The sequence below is a fragment of the Sus scrofa genome, chromosome 11, assembly GCF_054392235.1.
Source record: "Sus scrofa isolate SSC_HxYL_T2T_F1_AM1 chromosome 11, Sscrofa_HxYL_maternal_Yorkshire_Landrace_v2.0, whole genome shotgun sequence".
Taxonomy (NCBI): domain Eukaryota; kingdom Metazoa; phylum Chordata; class Mammalia; order Artiodactyla; family Suidae; genus Sus; species Sus scrofa.
This window is the reverse complement of record NC_139393.1, coordinates 33,910,530-33,930,992: the sequence shown is the minus strand read 5'-3', so window position 1 is coordinate 33,930,992 and position 20,463 is coordinate 33,910,530. Positions and strand designations below refer to the sequence as shown.

General features: G+C 34.9%; 1 protein-coding gene and 1 long non-coding RNA gene across 9 annotated transcripts in view; both read right to left on the bottom strand.

The window, feature by feature from the left end:
- Positions 1-20,463, bottom strand: part of TDRD3 (tudor domain containing 3) — a 182,497-nt gene that overhangs the window by 2,769 nt on the left and 159,265 nt on the right. For 7 of the 8 annotated variants that reach the window (XR_014820057.1, XM_013980575.3, XM_084982464.1 and 4 more), the window contains one exon: positions 4,506-4,631. Coding sequence is in view for 6 of the 8 variants with exons in the window: in XM_013980575.3 (XP_013836029.2) it covers positions 4,506-4,631 (126 nt within the window). In the remaining 2 variants the exon portion in view is untranslated. Of the gene's footprint in view, positions 1-2,792; positions 2,910-4,069; positions 4,632-20,463 lie in introns of those variants that run through there. The other variant, XR_014820054.1, reaches the window with a different exon arrangement.
- On the bottom strand, positions 13,467-19,829 carry LOC146398609 (uncharacterized). The gene is made up of 2 exons (XR_014820059.1): positions 16,828-19,829; positions 13,467-14,593 (listed from the first exon to the last, which is right to left on the bottom strand). It is a non-coding gene; the product is annotated as an uncharacterized LOC146398609 (long non-coding RNA).

The following is a 20,463-nucleotide window of genomic DNA, read 5'->3' as shown; positions in this document are numbered from 1 at the left end:
GCAAGAAAACTTTTTTTTTTTTTTTTAGTCTTTTTGCTATAAGAATTCTTGGGCTGCTCCCATGGCATATAGAGGTTCCCAGGCTAGGGGTCTAATCGGAGCTGTAGCCACTGGCCTACGCCAGAGCCACAGCAATGCGGGATCTGAGCCACTGTCTGCAACCGACACCACAGCTCACGGCAACGCCGGATGGTTAACCCACTGAGCAAGGGCAGGGACCAAACCCGCAACCTCATGTTCCTCGTCGGATTCGTTAACCACTGCGCCACGACGGGAACTCCAAGAAAACTTTTTTAGGACAATCAACAAGTGTGTAAATTACACACCAATAACTTTATAAAAATAGATTGATTTAAAAAATATTTACTGAGCAGCTACTATGTCATATTCAAAGCCTAGCAAGGTACCCAAATCATAAAAAGAAAAGACTATGACTATGAAATTATGTTTTTTAAAGGAGATAAAAGAAAGTGCCTTAAGTGTTTTTCACTATCTTAAATAATTTTAGATAATAAAACCTTAGAATAATTTCAGCATTTATTAGAATTCATGCTTGTATTTGCTGGAAGTCAAATGGCTGGCTACAATGTATATCTTCTTTTAAAATGTTTTAAGTTAATGGAAACCAGAAATGGGGAAATAAAAAGAATATTTAATTCTACTTCATAATCTCAAAAACATATCTGAATTAAGTGCAAAAATGAATGAATAATTTTTTCCAACTAGATCACATGTACCTCGCTTATTTAATTAGTTTTTGGGATCAATTCTGCAGTGCAGTTTTTTCAGGATACCATCATGGGACTGTCCCCTAGCTCCTGTCGCCAAAATTAATTTTCTTACTGATGTGAGGATTTCCACGTCAACAGTACAATCCAAAGCAAGCATCTGGGAGAAATGTAAGTTTTAACTCTGGTAACATAGAAAATCACTAAGACCATAATGCTTAAGTTGATTAGGAGCAGTTGGCATTGTACTTTTTCATATGAATAAGCTACAATTACCCAAGGCTATGGTTTATAATTTACTTTTAAGCAATGCACTGTTTTTCATAGGAAATTTTCAATGGAACCCTCATGTATAAAACATATGAAAGACACTAAAGAAGGGCCCAGAGGACTGAGAATTCCACCCATTTGGCTGCACCCTTACTCACACCAACCATTTTCTCTTAAATTCTCTCCAGGCCAGATCCCATCTGCCTTCAACAAGCCAAGTCACCCTTGAAGAGTCCTAGAGTCCTGTATCTACTGTCTTATATTATTACTGTCAGGGATTTGAGAACCTTTGGCACTATTTTTAAACCTGTTTTAAACAATTTAGAACACCCTGGAAAGCTAATGTGGAATTCTCAGTTTTCATTTACCTTAAAAGAGATTTAATCATAAGCACACCGAGCTTGTTTTAAAATTGGATGTTTAATCGTGCACAAAGTTAATGAAGTCCTTACACATACTTTGATTTTGCTTTGGTCAGTGCTTATACATCATGGAAAAATGCCCAAAGTCAAGAATTAGCTCTTCCATATGGTGCTGACTTAATAAATGTCTGTTTACTTAATAGCCTTGTATTAAGTGCAAAGAAAAACCAGTGATAAGAGGAAAAATGTGCTATATTGGCTTGCTCAGGCAAACCAGAAGTCAGATATCATCAGGCTAGAAAAACAGAAGAGAACATTTCTTCACTTAGGATGACTGAACTAATTTTTAACCAATGGAGGAGTTTTGGGAAAGTTGCAAGAGATATTAGACCCTGAGACAGTGCTGTCCAGCAGAAATATAATATGAGACATACGTAATTTTAATTTTCTAGTAGCTACATTAAAAAGTAAAAATAACAGGTGAGGAGTTCCTGTCATGGCTTGGTGGAAACGAACCTAATATCCATGAGGATGAGGGTTCGATCTCTGGCCCCACTCAGTGGGTTAAGGACCTGGAGTTGCCATGAGCTGTGGTGCAGGTCACAGACAGGGCTCAGATCCCGCATTGCTGTGGCTGTGCTGTAAGTGGGCAGCTGCAGCCCCTTTTTGACCCCTTACCTGAGAACTTCCATATGCTGTAGGTACAGAACTTAAAAAAAAGGTGAAATTTAAAAAATTTTAAATTAATTTTAATAAGTTAATTTAATCTAGTCTATTCAAAATATTAACATTTCAAAATACAATAAAAACTTGCTGAGTTTTTTATCACACTAAGTTTTTGAAATCTGGTATGCATTTTTTATTTATAGCATATCTCAATTGAGGCTATCTGCATTTCAGGTGCTAAACGGTCTTGCTGGCTTAAGGAATTGAGAAAGTCACTTAGCAAGTAACAAATATAATGTGGATAATAGCCTTAACAGAATGAATAGCTGAAATGAGGAATTGGGAACAATTTCTTAAAAATTCTCAATAGTCAAGCTACTGAAAAGAAGAGAATAAGATACAAAGTCTAAAATATAGTCTTTATATGATATATAACAAAAGTTTTAACAGGAAAACTCTATTAAAAAAAAAAATTCAAAAACCCTGGCATATACCAAAGATGGCAAGAGTATTTTTTTCCAAAAACATATTAAGAAAAAGGTCTTTGTTCATCAAAATGAGATGCCTTTGATTGGTCCCATAATTTCCTGACTTCTTTGTTACATTTATCTTCCTTCCTATTGAAGATGATTCTCACATAGCAACTCTCTTTCTAAAACTCTAAAGTGAAAGTTTCTGGACGGATACCATAGGGCCCCAAAATTACATCTCAATAAGCAATCATGTTGTCTTCATCCAATTCCTAAAGACATATATGAAACATTTCTTCTTTCTTTTTTTTTTTTTTTTTTTTTTTTGTCTTTTGTCTTTTTGTCTGTTGTTGTTGTTGTTGCTGTTGTTGCTATTTCTTGGGCCGCTCCCGCGGCATATGGAGGTTCCCAGGCTAGGGGTTGAATCGGAGCTGTAGCCACCGGCCTACGCCAGAGCCACAGCAACGCGGGATCCAAGCCTTGTCTGCGACCTACACCACAGCTCAGGGCAACGCCGGATCGTTAACCCACTGAGCAAGGGCAGGGACCGAACCCGCGACCTCATGGTTCCTAGTCGGATTCGTTAACCACTGCGCCACGACGGGAACTCCCCATTTCTTCTTTCTTAAGAAGGATGGATGTTAAGTAAAAAAAAAAAAAATAAATAAAAAACTCAATTATCTAGGTTGATAATTATCTAGTCCTTTATTTTCTTATTTTCCTGCTTTCAAATCTATAGTCATTTCACTGACTGTCATCACCGCCAATAGAAGAGAGTAGGTATAGAGAAAAAAGGAGGTTAGGGATAGCATTTGTGGTAAAAGGTTTGGAGGAAAAGCAGTTTGTAATTGTGATATTACCCTAAATACTTATATTTAGAATTAGTTTTTTGTTTGATAGTTGACTTACACTGTTATGTTAGTTTCGGGTGTACAGCAAAGTCAATCAAATATATATATATACATATGTATGTATATGTATATATGTGTGTGTGTGTGTGTGTATATATATATGTATATATCTCTCTCTCCATTTTTTCTTCCCATATAGGTTTTACAGAATATTGAATGTATTTCCCCGTGTTATACAGCAGGTCCTTGCCAGTTATCTATTCTATCCTATTCTATACATAGTAGTGTATTAAAACATCAGTTTTCTTCTAATAGGCAAACCTCAGAGATATTGAGAATTTGGTTTCAGACCATTGCAATAAAGCAAGAGTCAGACTAAGTTTTTGGTTTCCAAGTGCATACAAAAGTTATCTTTACACTATACAAAAGTGTGCAATAGCATTATGCCTAAAAAACAATGCACATACCTCAATTAAAAATACTTTATTGCTGGAGTTCCCATTGTGGCTCAGTGGTTAACAAATCCAACTAGGAACCATGAAGTTGCGGGTTCGATCCCTGGCCTTGCTCAGTGGGTTAAGGATCCGGCGTTGCCATGAGCTACGGTATAGGTTGCAGATGCAGCTTGGATCCCGCGTTGCTGTGGCTCTGGCGTAGGCCAGCGGCTACAGCTCCAATTAAACCCCTAGCCTGGGAACCTCCATATGCCGTGGGAGTGGCACAAGAAATGGCAAAAAGACAAAAACAAAAAACAAAAAACAAAAACTTTATTGCTAAAAAATGCTAACCAAATGCCTTAAGTGAAATCATAATCATTTTGCAACAGTAACATCAAAGATCACAAATCAACTTTATGAAATATAAGGAAAAAGTTTGAAATATTATAAGATTTCCAAAATGTGACACAGAGACAGGAAGTGAGCAAATGCTATTAGAAAAATGGCACTGATAGACTTACTTGATGCAGGGTAGCCAGAAACCTTCAATTTGTAAAAACAAAACAAAACAAAACAAAACAACCCCCCAAACCCCACAGTTTATGTGAAGCACAATAGGCATGACTGTATATTATTATGAAATATTAATAATTGGACTTATATATTTAACACTAAGAGCATCTTTTTTTACATGGCAAGCCCCTCACAATGTAACTTTTACCTTCTCATATCAGTTCCGAGCCCGGGGAGGTTGGTAGAACTGCTGAGTTGGCCGAGTGGATCGTCTTGGTTGACCATCACCTCCTCTACGGAACTCAAGAGTTTGGTCATAGGTGCCTTCTTCTTCCTATTTGCAAAGAGCAGTGATTTGATATGTTCAAAACAGCTCCAACTTATATTTTATGGTCCCCATTTTGATTTACCCTCTTAAGCTGCCCTGGGATTCACATCTGTTAACTTGTATAATAGAGGGTGGCAAAGGGGAGGGGAAAAAAAAAGGCAGGGACACTGTTAAAACTCAAGAATGAAATTTATACTGTTAACTTTAGAATCAAATTTAATTCTAGAAAATGAAACTACTTCCACATAATAGCATGGTTATCTCATCAAATGACATGTTGTGGTGAAAACATAGAAAAGCAAGTATTATTATAAAATTTTAATTGAATATTTGGGCTTCTAAACATTTCTTGGCATTTATCATGGAAAGGGGTTTTAGTAAGATACAGAAAAGGGACTGAGGAGCCAGAGAAAATTCACCAGCTATCTGTCCTCATCTGATGAAATCTCCAACATCATTAAGAACCTTACATCCAGAGACAGGGAAAAATAATGGAATGAGGAGGGAAATAAAATTTACATATAAAGAAAGCTTCATGCAAGACATAGCAATCACCACAATAAGAAACAAACTGTTTTCTTCTCATTTTCTTTCTTACTAAGGGTGTAGAACTAGCTTAAGGAATAGCATGGATAAATTAGGATAAGCAGATTAAACAGCAGAAAGAGTACAGTTAATTACAATATCTGAAAAGTATTTAGAAGCAACAGAAATGTAGCCAAAAGCTATACTGGTTTCTTACTGAGTGCTGCCACCCTGCTATTTTAATATTTTTAAATTAATGCAACCATGAAATACGTTCCCTTTAGAGAGAGAAAAAAATTGGCTCTCATTTTTGTTTATGAAAGAAACAGTGTCTATTTCAAAAGTAGAGTTTAAATTCCAACTGAATTATCATGGCACAATAATTTGGATGATTTAGGAAATTTATCCTATTTCTTCCTCCTCACTTTATCATTGAATCTCCCATTCCAAAAGATTGCTTTCCTTTGACTTTATTAATAGTATACGAAGTTATGTGAAAGACTGAGTCCTATTCCTTAAGTTTTACAGATCCAACTATTGCAGTATTATTTGATGGAAGCAGAAAGATGCTAAGATAATTTGATCAACTCCTATTGTTTAGAAATGATATTTAATATTTTGTACAAATATATTTCTTATTAATAGGCATTCTACACAGTATTCTTAAGAATCATTATTTGCATTTTATATAAAGGACAATAAAATCCAGAAAAGTTTTGTCACTTTGTAAGGTAAATCTAGGTTTTGATTTAGACACTGCTGCTTAAATCTTTGAGTCTCAGTCTGCAAGTGAAAGAAATAAACTAGTAGCCAAAAATTGATGATCACTCTTAAGGGTGCCTAAATAAGAGAATGGAGAAATCTGACAATACATCTAGCATAACTCAAAAGCTACATTTTAGAAACAAAATTCCAGATTAGCTCTCCTTTCTCTATGCTCCTTTCATTAATAATCAACCTCAAAATGGTTAGAAGCATCAGATATTATGTCTGTAATTTAGTAAAGCAATTAAAACACAGGAAGAAAATTAAAATGTTCAGGAAAGGAATTATTTTTTATTAATATGGTCACTGTTCTGAATGATTATTATCAAATATTATGGCTAAATTTGAAAAGAAACTATTTTTATGACACATGCCAAAATTTGAAGCTCTGCATATTAACTAAGAAAGATAGAAATATATTTGCTCCTGTAGAAGCTGAAGTAATTATTTCAGGAATTAGAAAGGAGTATTATTATTTTCTGCACCTAGCTGGTTAGAGGATATCCAAAAATCTATATACTTTATCAACAAAATATACTGTTAAAGGTAGGAAACTGCTTTTACTGAGTGAGTGATCTAGATTTATGTAACAAATATGACATTGCTATTTGAAAAAATTCTCTCTACTATTTAAAAGATTTTTCAGTTTATACAAGTCAAAGACAATTAAATGGTTTTATGGATATGACCAACCATGAGATTTCTTTCAACTTACTTGATTTCTTCACAATTGTTTTATACAAAGTGGAGGCAAAATATAAAAATGATTCTTACAGCTTGGTTTTAACTTGTTGGCAAAGGCAAATCTTGCTTTTTAAAAATTTTTAAATATTTCTTCCACAGAGTAGTTGAGGGCAAACCTGGCTATGCACAAACCCTACTTCCTATAGTCTTAAACTAGTAATTTTTCAGCACTGAATGAGTACCTCTTTCTATATAATACACAGCTCAATTTAGTAGATTAGTTTATTCAGAGTCATTTTTAAATGAAATTTATACCTTGTTTTTCTTCCTATCTTTTGTCTTTAGCTTCACTAGTATGTAACACCTTTAAAATTAAAAACTTTTTAAAAAAATTTTATTAACATTGTTTAAAAAATCTGACACTATTTTTGAGATGCCGGAGTCCTGTAAGGCCATCTGGTCTGTCCCCCTAGCTTTGACAGATAAGGAATCTCTAAACCTAGAGAGGTGATTTTTCCAAGTCACAGAGCTCAGTAGAGGGAGAGTACACAGATCAGGCCCTTTTTTTTTTTTTTTTTTTTTTTTTTCCCTGACTCAGACAAGCCTCTTTAAAAGACATGTAATAATTTTCATAAAAATAGAACTGACCAATATCATTTTCACCTAAGTTTTTGAGATTTAGAACTATTTTACTGGGACTCATTTTCTTCCTCACCTGAGCCATGCTATCACATAAAAATACCTGGTTTTAAAGTACTAAATAACTAATATCCCAAATGTGCCCTCTTTTCATGCTAATATTTACTAGTTTATTAACCCTTTCACTGAAAAAACACATAATACAATAATCATTTTGACACCAAGCATGAATGAAGTGATATTTTGAAAGGAAAAAAAAGTCACAGCACCAATGCAAAAACGAGATAGATAATTTCACCTATAAAACACATTTGATGAGTCACATCTACATCTTTCCTATCATTTTTAGTCTCTCATTAGTGCACATTACTTCTGGAGTGAGAATACAAATATATATTCCCTTATTTACAAATTGCTGTGTTAGAAAAGCTCACTGTACCTTAGTCACTTGAAACCTGGAACATTATCTCAGTAGGAGGTGTGAAACTCAGGTTCTCTGTTTGACAAGTAAAGATGAAGTGTAGCTAAGAAGGTGGATCCTTAACTCTCAGTTCTCAACTGGGAGTGATTCCCCATCCCAATCCCCCAATATTCTGGAGTCATTTTTGGTGAAAGGGGTGCAACTGGTAGCTAGTAGGTCTGGAGATGTTTTTGGTTATTAAAAACTGAAGGGGTAGGGTTAGGGGAGTTTTTACTACATCTAATAGGCCAAGGCTGCTCTAAATATCCTACAATGCACAGGACAGCCCAAGCCACAAAGGATCATCCAATCCCAATGACAACAGTTGAGAAAACCTGAGCTCAGCAAACGAAGGAGGAGAAAACTTCCTATTTCTAAGTGCTAGGGCAGCCTGGAAAATAATTTTGAAATTCAGGAAGTTTGGGTTTGCTGCCCTTTCTCTTTTTCTTTTTGGATATTTTTTCTTTTGCCTCTGCCTCTAACACCTAAAAGTTGCCTTTATGGAACTTCTGTAAGGGGCAAGGGGGCTCTATTTGCTGATAATACTATATTTTCCTCTGCTTCAGCTACAAATTCATATTTACTTAACTTACTAGACTGCCTTTTCTTAGATTACCATTCTTTTTTTTTTTCTGTTTTGTCATTCATTTGTTTATTTTTCAGACTAGATTACCATTCTTTGAGCATTTTCTCACAGCCATGACTGTGAGGAGACAATGATTATGCATTACTGGTGGGAGTGGGGGACAGGGGTGGCAATTCTCTTCACAAAAACTTAGAAAAACTTATTAATGTCATCATCTCTAATAGCTATTTTGTGTATAATTTAATGAAAAAATTTTGAGTCAGTTTGTTATACTAACAATTTGTATAGTAGTCACAAAAACATAAGCCAGTATATGAAATGTATACCATATATACTCTCAGCAATAATCCTTGAACTTTGAATATTTTGAACACTGAAATACTAATGAGTACATGTCTTCTTGAGTGATTCACATATGAACCACTGACTCTGAATTTCCAGACCACCTTTGCCTGTTTGGTTAGCTTGTGTAGTCAGTTAACAGAAATAGTAACTTTAATATAAAACCTGACCAAACGACAATTTTAAAGACAAACCTGGTTTCCCAAAATATCACGTAATAAAGGCAAAATATGAGGACAGTAAAAAGATCACTAGCTGCAGAGGCTGGGACAGAGGGATGAACACACAGAGCACAAAAGATTTTTTAAGGCGCTGTAACTATTCTGCATATTATTATGGTAGAAATTTATCACTCTACATTTGTCCAAAACCATGCAACACAGTGAACCCTAATGTAAACTATGGACTCTAGGCAATAATGATGTATCAGTGTAGGCCTGTCAACTCTAACAAACCTACTACTCTAGTGGGGAATGTTGATAAATGGGAGAGGCTATGCATCTGTTGGGGTGAAGAGTATATGGGAAATTCTGTACCTTCCTCTCATTTTTGCTGTGAATCTAAAACTGCTCTAAAAATAGTCTTTAAAAAAAAAAAAAAAGAATAGCGGTAAAATAGGCCACATTAGTGGGATGCTTTGTGCCTCATGCAGTGCTGATGTGGTACATCCTTAATATTTGATGAAATATTTCTTGACCTGCTGTATTGAAATGGCACATCTTGATCCATTCAGATTCTTCCTGCAGTTATCAGTAACTAGAATATGAGAATTATATTTCTTTCATCCTTGGGATGCCATGAGGATTAATTAATGTGTAAAAACCACTTTGAAGATTACTGAACTTTCTGAATTGGCCCTAGGTTGTGTTTAATTGTGATTTTACCTTGGATATTCCTAACATTTTCTCTTGGTTCCCACTGGAAAACTGGGACCTTGATTTTACTTTTTTAGTCCAAGTAATAAAATAAAATACCTTTGTCCCATTCAAAATTAAAAACAAAAAAATCATATAATGGTTTCGAGAAGTAGAACTTAAAATATTTTAAGTAATCTATTTTAGATCAATTATACTAATATTCTATTATATTAGAGTAACTGAAAATTGAAGAATAATAGAGTAATTGAAGATTACGGATAACAGTTTTGCCTATATGAGTCATGTATTATGATCAACATTGAATTTTAGTTTACCAACTGTCCTTTTTTTTTTTTTTGTCTTTTTGTCAAAAAAGACAGAACTTAAAATATTTTAAGTAATCTATTTTAGATCAATTATACTAATATTCTATTATATTAGAGTAACTGAAAATTGAAGAATAATTAAAAGTAGAAGTAGAACTTAAAATATTTTAAGTAATCTATTTTAGATCAATTATACTAATATTCTATTATATTAGAGTAACTGAAAATTGAAGAATAATAGAGTAATTGAAGATTACGGATAACAGTTTTGCCTATATGAGTCATGTATTATGATCAACATTGAATTTTAGTTTACCAACTGTCCTTTTTTTTTTTTTTTTTTTTGTCTTTTTGTCTTTTTAGGGCCACACCTGCAGCATATGGAGGTTCCCAGGCTAGGGGTCCAATCAGAGCTGTAGCTGCTAGCCTACACCACAGCCACAGCAACACCAGATCCGAGCCGCATCTGCAACTTACACGGCTCACGGCAATGCCAGATTTTTAACCCACTGAGCGAGGCCAGGGTTTGAACCCGCAACCTTATGGTTCCTAGACGGATTCATTTCTGCTGCGCCACGACGGGAACTCCACCAACTGTCCCTTTAAAAAATATACCAATTCAGGAGTTCCCATCGTGGCGCAGAGGTTAACGAACCCGACTAGGAACCATGAGGTTGCGGGTTCGGTCCCTGCCCTTGCTCAGTGGGTTAACGATCCGGCGTTGCTGTGAGCTGTGGTGTAGGTTGCAGACGTGGCTCGGATCCCATGTTGCTGTGGCTCTGGCGTAGGCTGGTGGCTACAGCTCCGATTCGACCCCTAGCCTGGGAACCTCCATATGCCGAGGGAGCGGCCCAAAGAAATAGCAAAAAATAATAATAAAAAAAATATATATATATACCAATTCAATAGACTACAAAATAAACTGGACCTGTAGTAGCCTGGAACCAGAATACCAAATAAAATATTTCTGTAAGAACAGTCTGTCCAAATAACAAACAAGCTATTATTTGCTCAAGTAATTAGTACTATAACCTGAACCAGAACACAGGCTTCTCATTTACAGTCCTGTCTGCCCTTCACACTATGCTTCTGAGTAATGTGAGCAAGAAACATAGATACAGTGCATGTCAAAACTGGAGATAATCAAATTGACTCAGAGTTCAGAGCCTTTTTGCCTTTGCAGGCTACCACAGAGAAAATCTAAACCCTGCTTTTGACTTCTATAAATTAAATTTCCCATTTGACAATTAAAAACTCATCTTCTATATGTAATGGGGAAAAAAAAAAAACCCTCAGGCCATTAGCATATGACAAAGGTATTATAGATAAACAAAATTAGAAAAAATTATGATAATAGACTAATTTATCTGTTTTTGAAACTTTGAATAAAACAAGATACCATTTTAGAATAAAGCACAATGTGGAATTATACTCTCCCTTCCCTTGACAGCAGCTCTAAGATCATCTATTTAATGTACTATGTTCAGTAATGATTTATTTAAACCAAATATTTTGTGGCAGAAAAAAAAAAAAAACCCACAATGATTCAAGACCAAAAGCACAATGATTCAATTCAAAATCTAATTACTAAACAAGTGGTCCAAAGTGCATGGCTGACATAAAGCAATGTTGGTTTTTATTCCTATATTATGTGGAATTTCAGGAGAACTCTGAGGCATTTCACTGTGGCTCTTTGTAGAAAAGAGTATATTCTCTAAAGCTACATAAGAACTGAAATTATTGATGATTCCATGAGATATTAGGAAATCATCTGAAGAGTTGGCTCAAGGGTTTTATTCTTTACTCTGCTAACTAAAGCACTACTTAAACAAGGCAACTGAACTTTAACATGGAAGAAAACTGGGTGTTTACATATTAGCTAAAGCACTATTGTGTCTCCTCTAACATCATTAAATTCTTCTATCCTTTAATGTATGGTAAACATGCTGTTTTTTTAAATTTATTTTTTATTGTTATTTCCCCCAACACACTTTTTTTTCCCCCTGCTGTACAGCATGGGGACCCAGTTACACATACACGTATACATAATTTTTTCTCCCATTATCGTGTTGCGTTGTAAGCATCTAGACATAGTTCTCAGTGCTACACAGCAGTATCTCATTGCAAATCCATTCCAAAAGCAATAGTTTGCATCTGTTAACCCCAAACTCCCAATCCCTCCTACTCCCTCCCCCTCCCCATGGGCAACCACAAGTCTATTCTCCAAATCTATGATTTTCTTTTCTGTGGAAAGGTTCATTTGTGCTGTATATTAGATACCACATATGAGTGATATCATATGGTATTTGTCTTTCTCTTTCTGACTTATTTCACTCAGTATGAGAGTCTCTAGTTTCATCCATGTTGCTACAAGCTATTTTTCTTGACAGCTTAGGCACTCAAGAAAATTCAGCTCACAGCAAAAGGCTGCATACACATTTCAACTAGGAGAATATAGTACAGAAAAGACTAGGGAACATGTCACTTACCAAATTTCAAATAATAAAAGTATAGGTAGAAACTCTTCAATTCAAAACACACCTAACTTGATTTGAAAATTGGAATAGGAAAAAAGGGAATGAATGATTATTTTACTACATGCCTGGCATTTTGCATTATCTCATTTAATCCTTGCAACAATGCTTTGAATTACTTAATCTCGCCATTCTACAGATGAACAAACTAAGGCTCAGAGTAACTCTCAGAGTAAGAGGCCATGCTTCAAAAGACCCCTTTGGCTGTCCACACCAAAGTTCTTTCCATGGCTTCACACAGTGTATATTTACATGCCTTGCTCCAGACAGTTTTGCTTAATTTTTTCTAATAAGAAAAAGTAGTTTAATAATAATAAATTAAACTTGCTAATAGCTAGTTTAAAATCAATTTAAAATAAATAGATGGTTTCTGTCCTGAGGCTAGTATAAATATCATTTAATGGTCAGTATCTTTGTTGAAATGCCATAGTGGAGTCTATGGCATTTACATATGATTTGTAAAAATGTGTACCTCTCTACAATTCATTTCCTCTTTTAAAGCTAAATGTTCTTAAATAGAGTCCAAAATTTTGTCCAGAAGTCAGGGTAGAAAGCATAGTTCTGCTCCAAAAGACACCAATATACTCAAAGATCCTTGAAAGACACTTTATAATGGCATCGGTGTTTAAGACTTAAAACCTTGGTCTCTTAGGTTAGATCTGAGACTGAGTTTAGACTCCCCCACTTCCTAGTTACTCAACTTTTCTATGTCCCAGTTTTCTCATACAGACAGTAGTAATGACCTCATTGGTTTACAAGGAGAATTTCTGAGATAACGCCTATAAAGAGTTCAGCTAAGAAGCCATTTAGGTTGTCTATTATTCTGAATTAGGTAACTTTTTAACAATAATATATACATGCCCACTTCAGTTAGAATGTCTAGACTCAGAGACTTTGCTAAGATTCAGGACAGTTGTTAAGAGTAATCCTCAAACTACTTTCATCAGATAAGGCAAATGGAAAAGCCACTGAAGGAAAGAAAAAGCCAATGCAAGGAGAAAGACTCTTGCCACTTGCTTCCTTTTATTTCTTCAGAAATTAAAAAAAAAAGTCTATCCACAAAAACTAATCATTTCAGGTTATAAATCATTCTATTGTTACCACTGTTTTTGTTTCTTTTAGGAGGAAGTCTTTTTTTTTTTTTTTAATTACAGAGAAAAAAGGGCAAATAGAACAAAGAGAAGGAGGAAATTAGCAAAGACATTATTGAAAATGATCAAAAGTTATAGCTACTATTTGCATAAAATATGAATATATTTTAGAAAAACTAAAAATAAATTAACATGATTAACCTCTTTGAATATCTTGTCTTTATACTCTAATACTCTTAAAATTTTAGCAAATGCAGTCAAAAGAAATCAGTTAGATACACTGTTTAAAAAGCAGACAATAATAATGATGATTAATAATGAAAAATGCCCATCTATGCTGGTTGATATTTCAGGTCAATGCCTATAAATTATCTTTGCAAAAGCAACTGTTTTCCCAAATATGGTAATTGAACAAGTATGCTTTAGAATATTTTGTGGTTAAAACTTATGAGCACTAATCAGTCACATCATTTCACTCTCATAATTTATATCACTTTTACATCTTAAATTGGTAGATAATAAAACATACTTTAAGAGGAATTAACTAATTCATTCTCTGAAAGTAATAATTACTGCAGCATAATGTTAGACTGCCTTTTATTCTAAGTTGGCCTGATAGATTTTGTGTAACTGACTACTTGAGACGAATAGTAATGGTATGCTTCAGTGACCTGTAATAGAGATTTAAGAAAGAGAATTAGAAAAAAATCTCCATGTCAAATTGATAAAATGCAGGCCAGATTTTTGCCATTTTAATGTACTGAGTGTTGGAGTAGAGAAGGGAGATGACATGCTTTATATAAGAAAAAAGTTATAATACCTAATAATACAGAAAATAAAATCATTTGCTGATGTTTTCACTATCTCCCTTAGTGTAGGTTAAGGAACATTAGACTGACAGGAAAAGAATTAAAAATTCAAATCTTATAGCAGATAGCGACCCTATGTAACAAACATCATTTTCACATTTAAATCTCATTCACACCCAACAAACCATATTAATGATGTCTGTCTAGTGAACTAAAATTATTTCTCTTTAGTGAAACATAAATAGATGTTTAAACGTCCTTATCAATTATGAGGCTAGTTGATAAAGCTGTAATTTTTTTTTTTTTTTTGCTTTTTAGGGCCACACCCGCAGCATGTGGTGGTTCCCAGGCTAGGGGTCCAATCAGAGCTACAGCTGCCTGTCTACACCACAGGCACAGCAACGCAGGATCCAAGCTGCGTCTTTGACCTACACCACAGCTCATGGCAACACCAGATCCTTAACCCACTGAGCAAGGCCAGGGATCAAACTTGCAACCTCATGGTTCCTAAAATTCATTCCTGCTGCGCCATGATGGGAACTTCTAAAGCTGTAATTTTAGAAGTATGAGGTAGCCCATGAATCAGAGATCTGATCTTCAAGGTACAAAATTCATCCCCCACATCTCACACAGCTGATGTGATGGTTTTGTCTCCTTCAAATACCTGGTGAAAGGAGCTCAGGCTTCCTCAGGTAGCCAACTCGACTCCTCTGTATCCTTCCCCTAGAAGGTGTGACAACCTAGGCTTTTCTAGTTAGGCCCATTGCCTCTGTCCAATGAAAGATTTTAAATTATTTTGAAACAAGTATTATACCTTTCCTTAGCCTTCTATTTTCTAAAATCAAGACTCAGTTCCTGAAATCATTTGTCAAATACCATTATTTCCAGAATCTCCCATTATTTTGATCATCTTTTCTTTAATACACTTTATTTATTTACTTATAGGGCCGTACCCACTGCATATGGAGGTTCCCAGGCTAGGGTCTGAATCACAGCAGCAGTAGCTGCTGGCCTATGTCACAGCCACAACAACGCCAGATCCAAGCCTGTCTGAGACCTCAATGCTGGATCCTTAACCCGCTGAGATCAAACCTGCTTCCACATGGATACCAGTCAGATTTGTTTCCACTGAGCCACAACGGGAACTCCATAATACATTTTAATATTTACTATTCTATATAACCTAGTATTAATACCACAAATACGGTCTGCTTGGAACACAATACTATTATTTCTCATGATGAGCAAACTCTTGTATTACTGCAATATGACCTTGCTTTAATATTTTCAGCAGCTGCTTGATCATTGCTTGCTCATATTGTACTTGTCATCAAGCAAAATCTCTACAACCTACTCCTAGGACTATTTCATTCTATATGTGAAGAGAACTATTTTCCCAATCAAGTTTTAACTTGAACTGCAATTGAAGTCCATTTTCTGAAAAGTTATTCTGGTAATTTGTTAGCCTTTTTTTTTTTTTTGCTTAGTGGAAATTGGAGGACTACTACCTAGAACATAGATGGGTGGCTAAAATGTAGTTTAAACTTCAAACTAGATTCCAGAGAAAATTAGAAGATTAAACAGAGATTCTTGGTATAAGATTAAGCTCTTTTAGCAATAGAAATGCTAAAAAGGAATGGATTGGTTCTTTTTCTACCCTATATAAATATTTCCTAGTCCCTTGAGAAATATTAGCTGATACCTCTATACCCATACCTCTTTGTTCTCTATTTTAAATACTCTAAATTTGTGAGAACCAAAGACTGAGTGAACTACATGGTTGAAAGATGCTTTAACAAAATAGTATATTAGATAGACTGAGTACAAACTTATTGCTATGATAAAATGTTTATATACATCATTTCATTAAAGCCCACAAAAACCCTCAAGTAGGTTGGTATCATTTCTCTTCATTTACAGCTGAAATGTAGAATCATGTGCTATGACATCACCATGTCTGAAAACTAAATATCAGCTCTGCCATTTATTAGCTTAATTTTAGGCATACTTAACAGCTCTGAACTTGTATTTGTAGTTTTCCATGTATGTAAAATAAGAATACTAATAATTATTTTACAGTGTTCCTGTAGGTATTAAATCAGTTAATGTAGGTTAAGACCTACACATGGTGCCTGGTATATATGTTCCAATTATAAGCAGGTTTTTACAGAAGTAACTCTAATCTTTACACTCTCGATCATTTATTCTAATTTATTTCAATAAGTTAGTTAAGATATATCATCTTGCTGTTCCCTAAGTATAAATGACTCTTAGTAATGCTTGAATTTATGAAAATTTTCCTCATGTTGAGATTTCAAAATGCTTGGTATATGATGGGGTTAACTTTAAAAAATACGTCATTCTAGGTAGTTCCTGTCGTGGCGCAGTGGTTAACGAATCCAACTAGGAACCATGACGTTGCGGGTTCGATCCCTGCCCTTGTTCAGTGGGTTAAGGATCCGGCGTTCCCATGAGCTGCGGTATAGGTCGCAGACACGGCTCGGATCCCGAGTTGGTGTGGCTCTGGTTTACGCCTGTGGCTACAGCTCTGATTGGACCCCTAGCCTGGGAACCTCCATATGACTCGGGAGTGGCTCTAGAAAAGGCAAAAAGACAAAAGAAGAAAAAAAAAAGTAATTCTCTTTCCAAATTTAGCTTCTTTTCTCAATCATTTTTGATGGTTAGATGTCTCAAGAAAGAAAAAGGTATCAGGAAAATTTTCTCCAAGAATAATGAGGGAGAGACTTATTTCTATCGACTTAGGTAAAGAAAAATTAGACACTACATATCATCTAATTTATTTAAGGCTATTAAACATCTTATATTTTGCTGTAATAATACTATTTCTAGGTTTACTGAAATTCATGAATCATGTTTTTAGTCACACACAGTTCCATACCTGAAATATCTGAGATGTTCAATATAGGCTAGGCAAACTGATAATATACTCTTTGGAAAGTAGTTTGCTCATCATTGTACTCAAAGGAAAGCATAATAAATGTTTGTTCCTATTGAATATGTAAATATTCTCAGTGTTCAAGAACTAAGTTATTTCTCCTTCTCCATTCATCCATGGCTGGACAATGACAGCAAGAATAAATCAAGAAGGTGTGAAGTCTCTGCTTTACATTTTCTTGGGTGTTTCAAAGACTTCCAACCTTCTGGAAAAGAACTAAGGTAAAAAAAAAAATAAATTTTTAAAAATTCCAAATTCATTCATAATATTATTTAAAGTGTACTTCTTCATGCAATTCAGAACTCCTTCACCTTCTTTTCACTTTCTCCCCCATGTACAATGTAAGCTGCTTGTTAAAATAAAAAAGTAAGGCAAATAGATCCTCTGGATGAGAAGGGAGAGCAGACTCTCAGTGATGATATCCATATTACACAACAACTGGTAAAATTGACCAAGAATCAATAAGACTAGGGAAGTTTATGGTACCCCCTCAGAGTGTAAAATGTATAATACATAGTCAAATTTTACTTTCATTATCTATGGATAGGAGGGTTAAACACTAATTTATGCAAAAGCCCGGGTCTGACAAGAATCCTATCAATATTAAGCAGTAGGTGCACTGATAGCTGGACAGGCTGGAAAGCTTTCTGTCACCAAGGATTTCAAAAGTCTGAAAGAGAATGGTTTTCATAAAGAACATGATGGAAATGTTATAACTCTGCAGCCAATACTACTAGCTTAAAGGATCACAGTTCTTTCATTTTATAAGAAAAACTAGTTTACTTTAAAAGATGTGGATTTTTATATTATGGCTTCACTGTAAAAGTTTTAATATAGAAGTTCATTATACTAGTAAGGTTCAAACAGAAAAGAAAAATTTAATAGGACATATAAAAGGAAAAAAGAATTAATTTGAAGAAAAGGATGTTACAAAGAAGCAGTTTGGGTTTCCTTCCAAGAGGGATAATTTGGGATGCATATCCAACTCCAGATCTGGAAGTTCTAATCAGTAACTACTGCTGCAGTCAAAGGTCAACAAACATCACTCTGAGGACGTGAACAATAAGGGAGGTTGCTATTTCCAAAGCCTTGAAGGAAAACTAAAGAAATGAAACCCATGGTAATCAAGAACCTCTGTACCAGGCATTTCCATCATTCAATGATGGAACAAAATGTATACTGAGCAGCTACTTTGCTCCTTACAACAACCAAAAGATTATGAATCTTGCTCAGGTTATGTTGGACTCTAAAATCCATGCTCTTTCCACACATCCCAGTGAATACAGAGGGTAAAGGAGAGAATTACTGATCATGCTCAACACTTACAGGGCTTATATTAATCGATCAAAATCAAGTGCTTTCCATCTCATTTACATTTTAAATGCATCATGAAATTAATAAAATGAAATAGATGTGATATCATTAGGTGCTATAGTTCTTACTGTAAAACACAAATTGCCCACGATGCTATCTACTCTGAGCACTGTCTACTCTGAATGACTTAATGAGAGAATGAACTACCCAGAAATGACTACACCATTAATAAGTAGCCACTATACTTTAAATGAATTAATGTTAAGTAAAAGAGCTTAGAATAATGTTGGATACAAAGTTAAGTGTTCAATAAAATGAGCTATTATTACTTCTTCATAAGGATAAAGGTCTATTCTTTATAACGCCATATAAAACACAGTTTTTCTTTTATTGGTTTGAGTCAAGAAACTTGACTGCATTAGCCTAGTAAGTTATAGAGGTAGCAGATACATAAGGCCAAACAGGCTTTATGTGGCACTTTACATTTACAAAGTGATTTTACAATTATTGGTGTTAATACCCAATGTAATACAAAAGCAAGGCTGAGAAAGTGGTCAATTAGCAACACGTTCATTTTTCTTCTACAGAAGAAAAGGAACCTAGAGGCAATCTTCTTTAGTGGGACAAATCCAACCAGCTTACCAAATAGAGTGTATTTGTCCTTGATACCCAGGGGGGACTGGGTACAGGACTGCCCTTCCATATCAAAATCTGTGGGTGCTTAAGTCCTTTATATAAAATGGTATAGCATTTGAATATAACAAATACCCATCCTCCAGTATACTTTAAATCATCTCTAGATTACTTATAATACCTAATACAATGAAGTAGTTGCATGCATGCAGCAAAGTTAGGTTTTGCTTTTTGGAGCTTTCAGTGATTTTTTCCAAATAATTTTTTCCAATATCCACAGTTGGTGGAACCTACAGATACAAAGGGCTCACTATAATTATCTTTATAAAATTCATCCCAAGTTAATGTTCCCCCACCCTTGGTATCCATAGACATGGAGCATTAACTCCCCTGAGAATATTACTAGTGAGAAGGAAGGTATAATAAAGCAGTAAAATTCACTGATACAAGTATTTTCACACCAGAATCTTCACATTAACTACCACACGTTCCAAGACATTTATCCTCAAAGGATTAGATGAATACAAATAATTCTGTTTTGTATATATAACTGTCAAGTCCCTGAATTTACCTAAGAATGTATAATTATAATACATTTTATAATACATTTTAAATAAGAGATGGTCATCAATTTCTTAATTGGTAAACATCATAGTATTGTTTTTTTTTTTTTTTTTAGGGCCACACGCATGGCATATGGAAGTTCCCAGGCTAGGGGTCAAACTGGAGCTGCAGCTGCTGGCCTACACCACAGCCACAGCAATGCCAGATCCAAGTCAGGTGTGCAACCTACACCACAGCTCATGGCAATGCCAGATCCTTAACCTTAACCCATTGAGTGAGGCCAGGGATTGAACCTGCATCCTCATGGATACTAGTCGAGTTCGTTTCCATTGAGCTGCGATGAGAACTTGTTTCTCTGTTTAATGAGTGTTATCACTTCTGCAGCATAAACTTTGAGGCAGACTACTTTCCTCAGCTCTCTTAGGAAAAGCTGGAAATAAGACATTTAGGTTCTTTTTCCAGAAACCTTTTTCAATATTTTGGTATTGTAGCAACAATAAAAGGATCCATGATGGGCCATCACCTTCAATTGCAGGATGAGAATATTCCATGGTAGCTTATAAGTTAACTCTATGATTGTGAACAGAATATGTTCTTAACTGGTTTAATATTTGAATTTTGTTTTATAATTCCACAGCTAGCGGTAGACAATGGTAATATGTCTGTTAGGAGGATTCTCTCTGTGAATGTGTCAGTTAATAGAAAAGTCAATCAGTAGGTTAAATCTTAAAAGATTAAATAGCAGTTTTTACA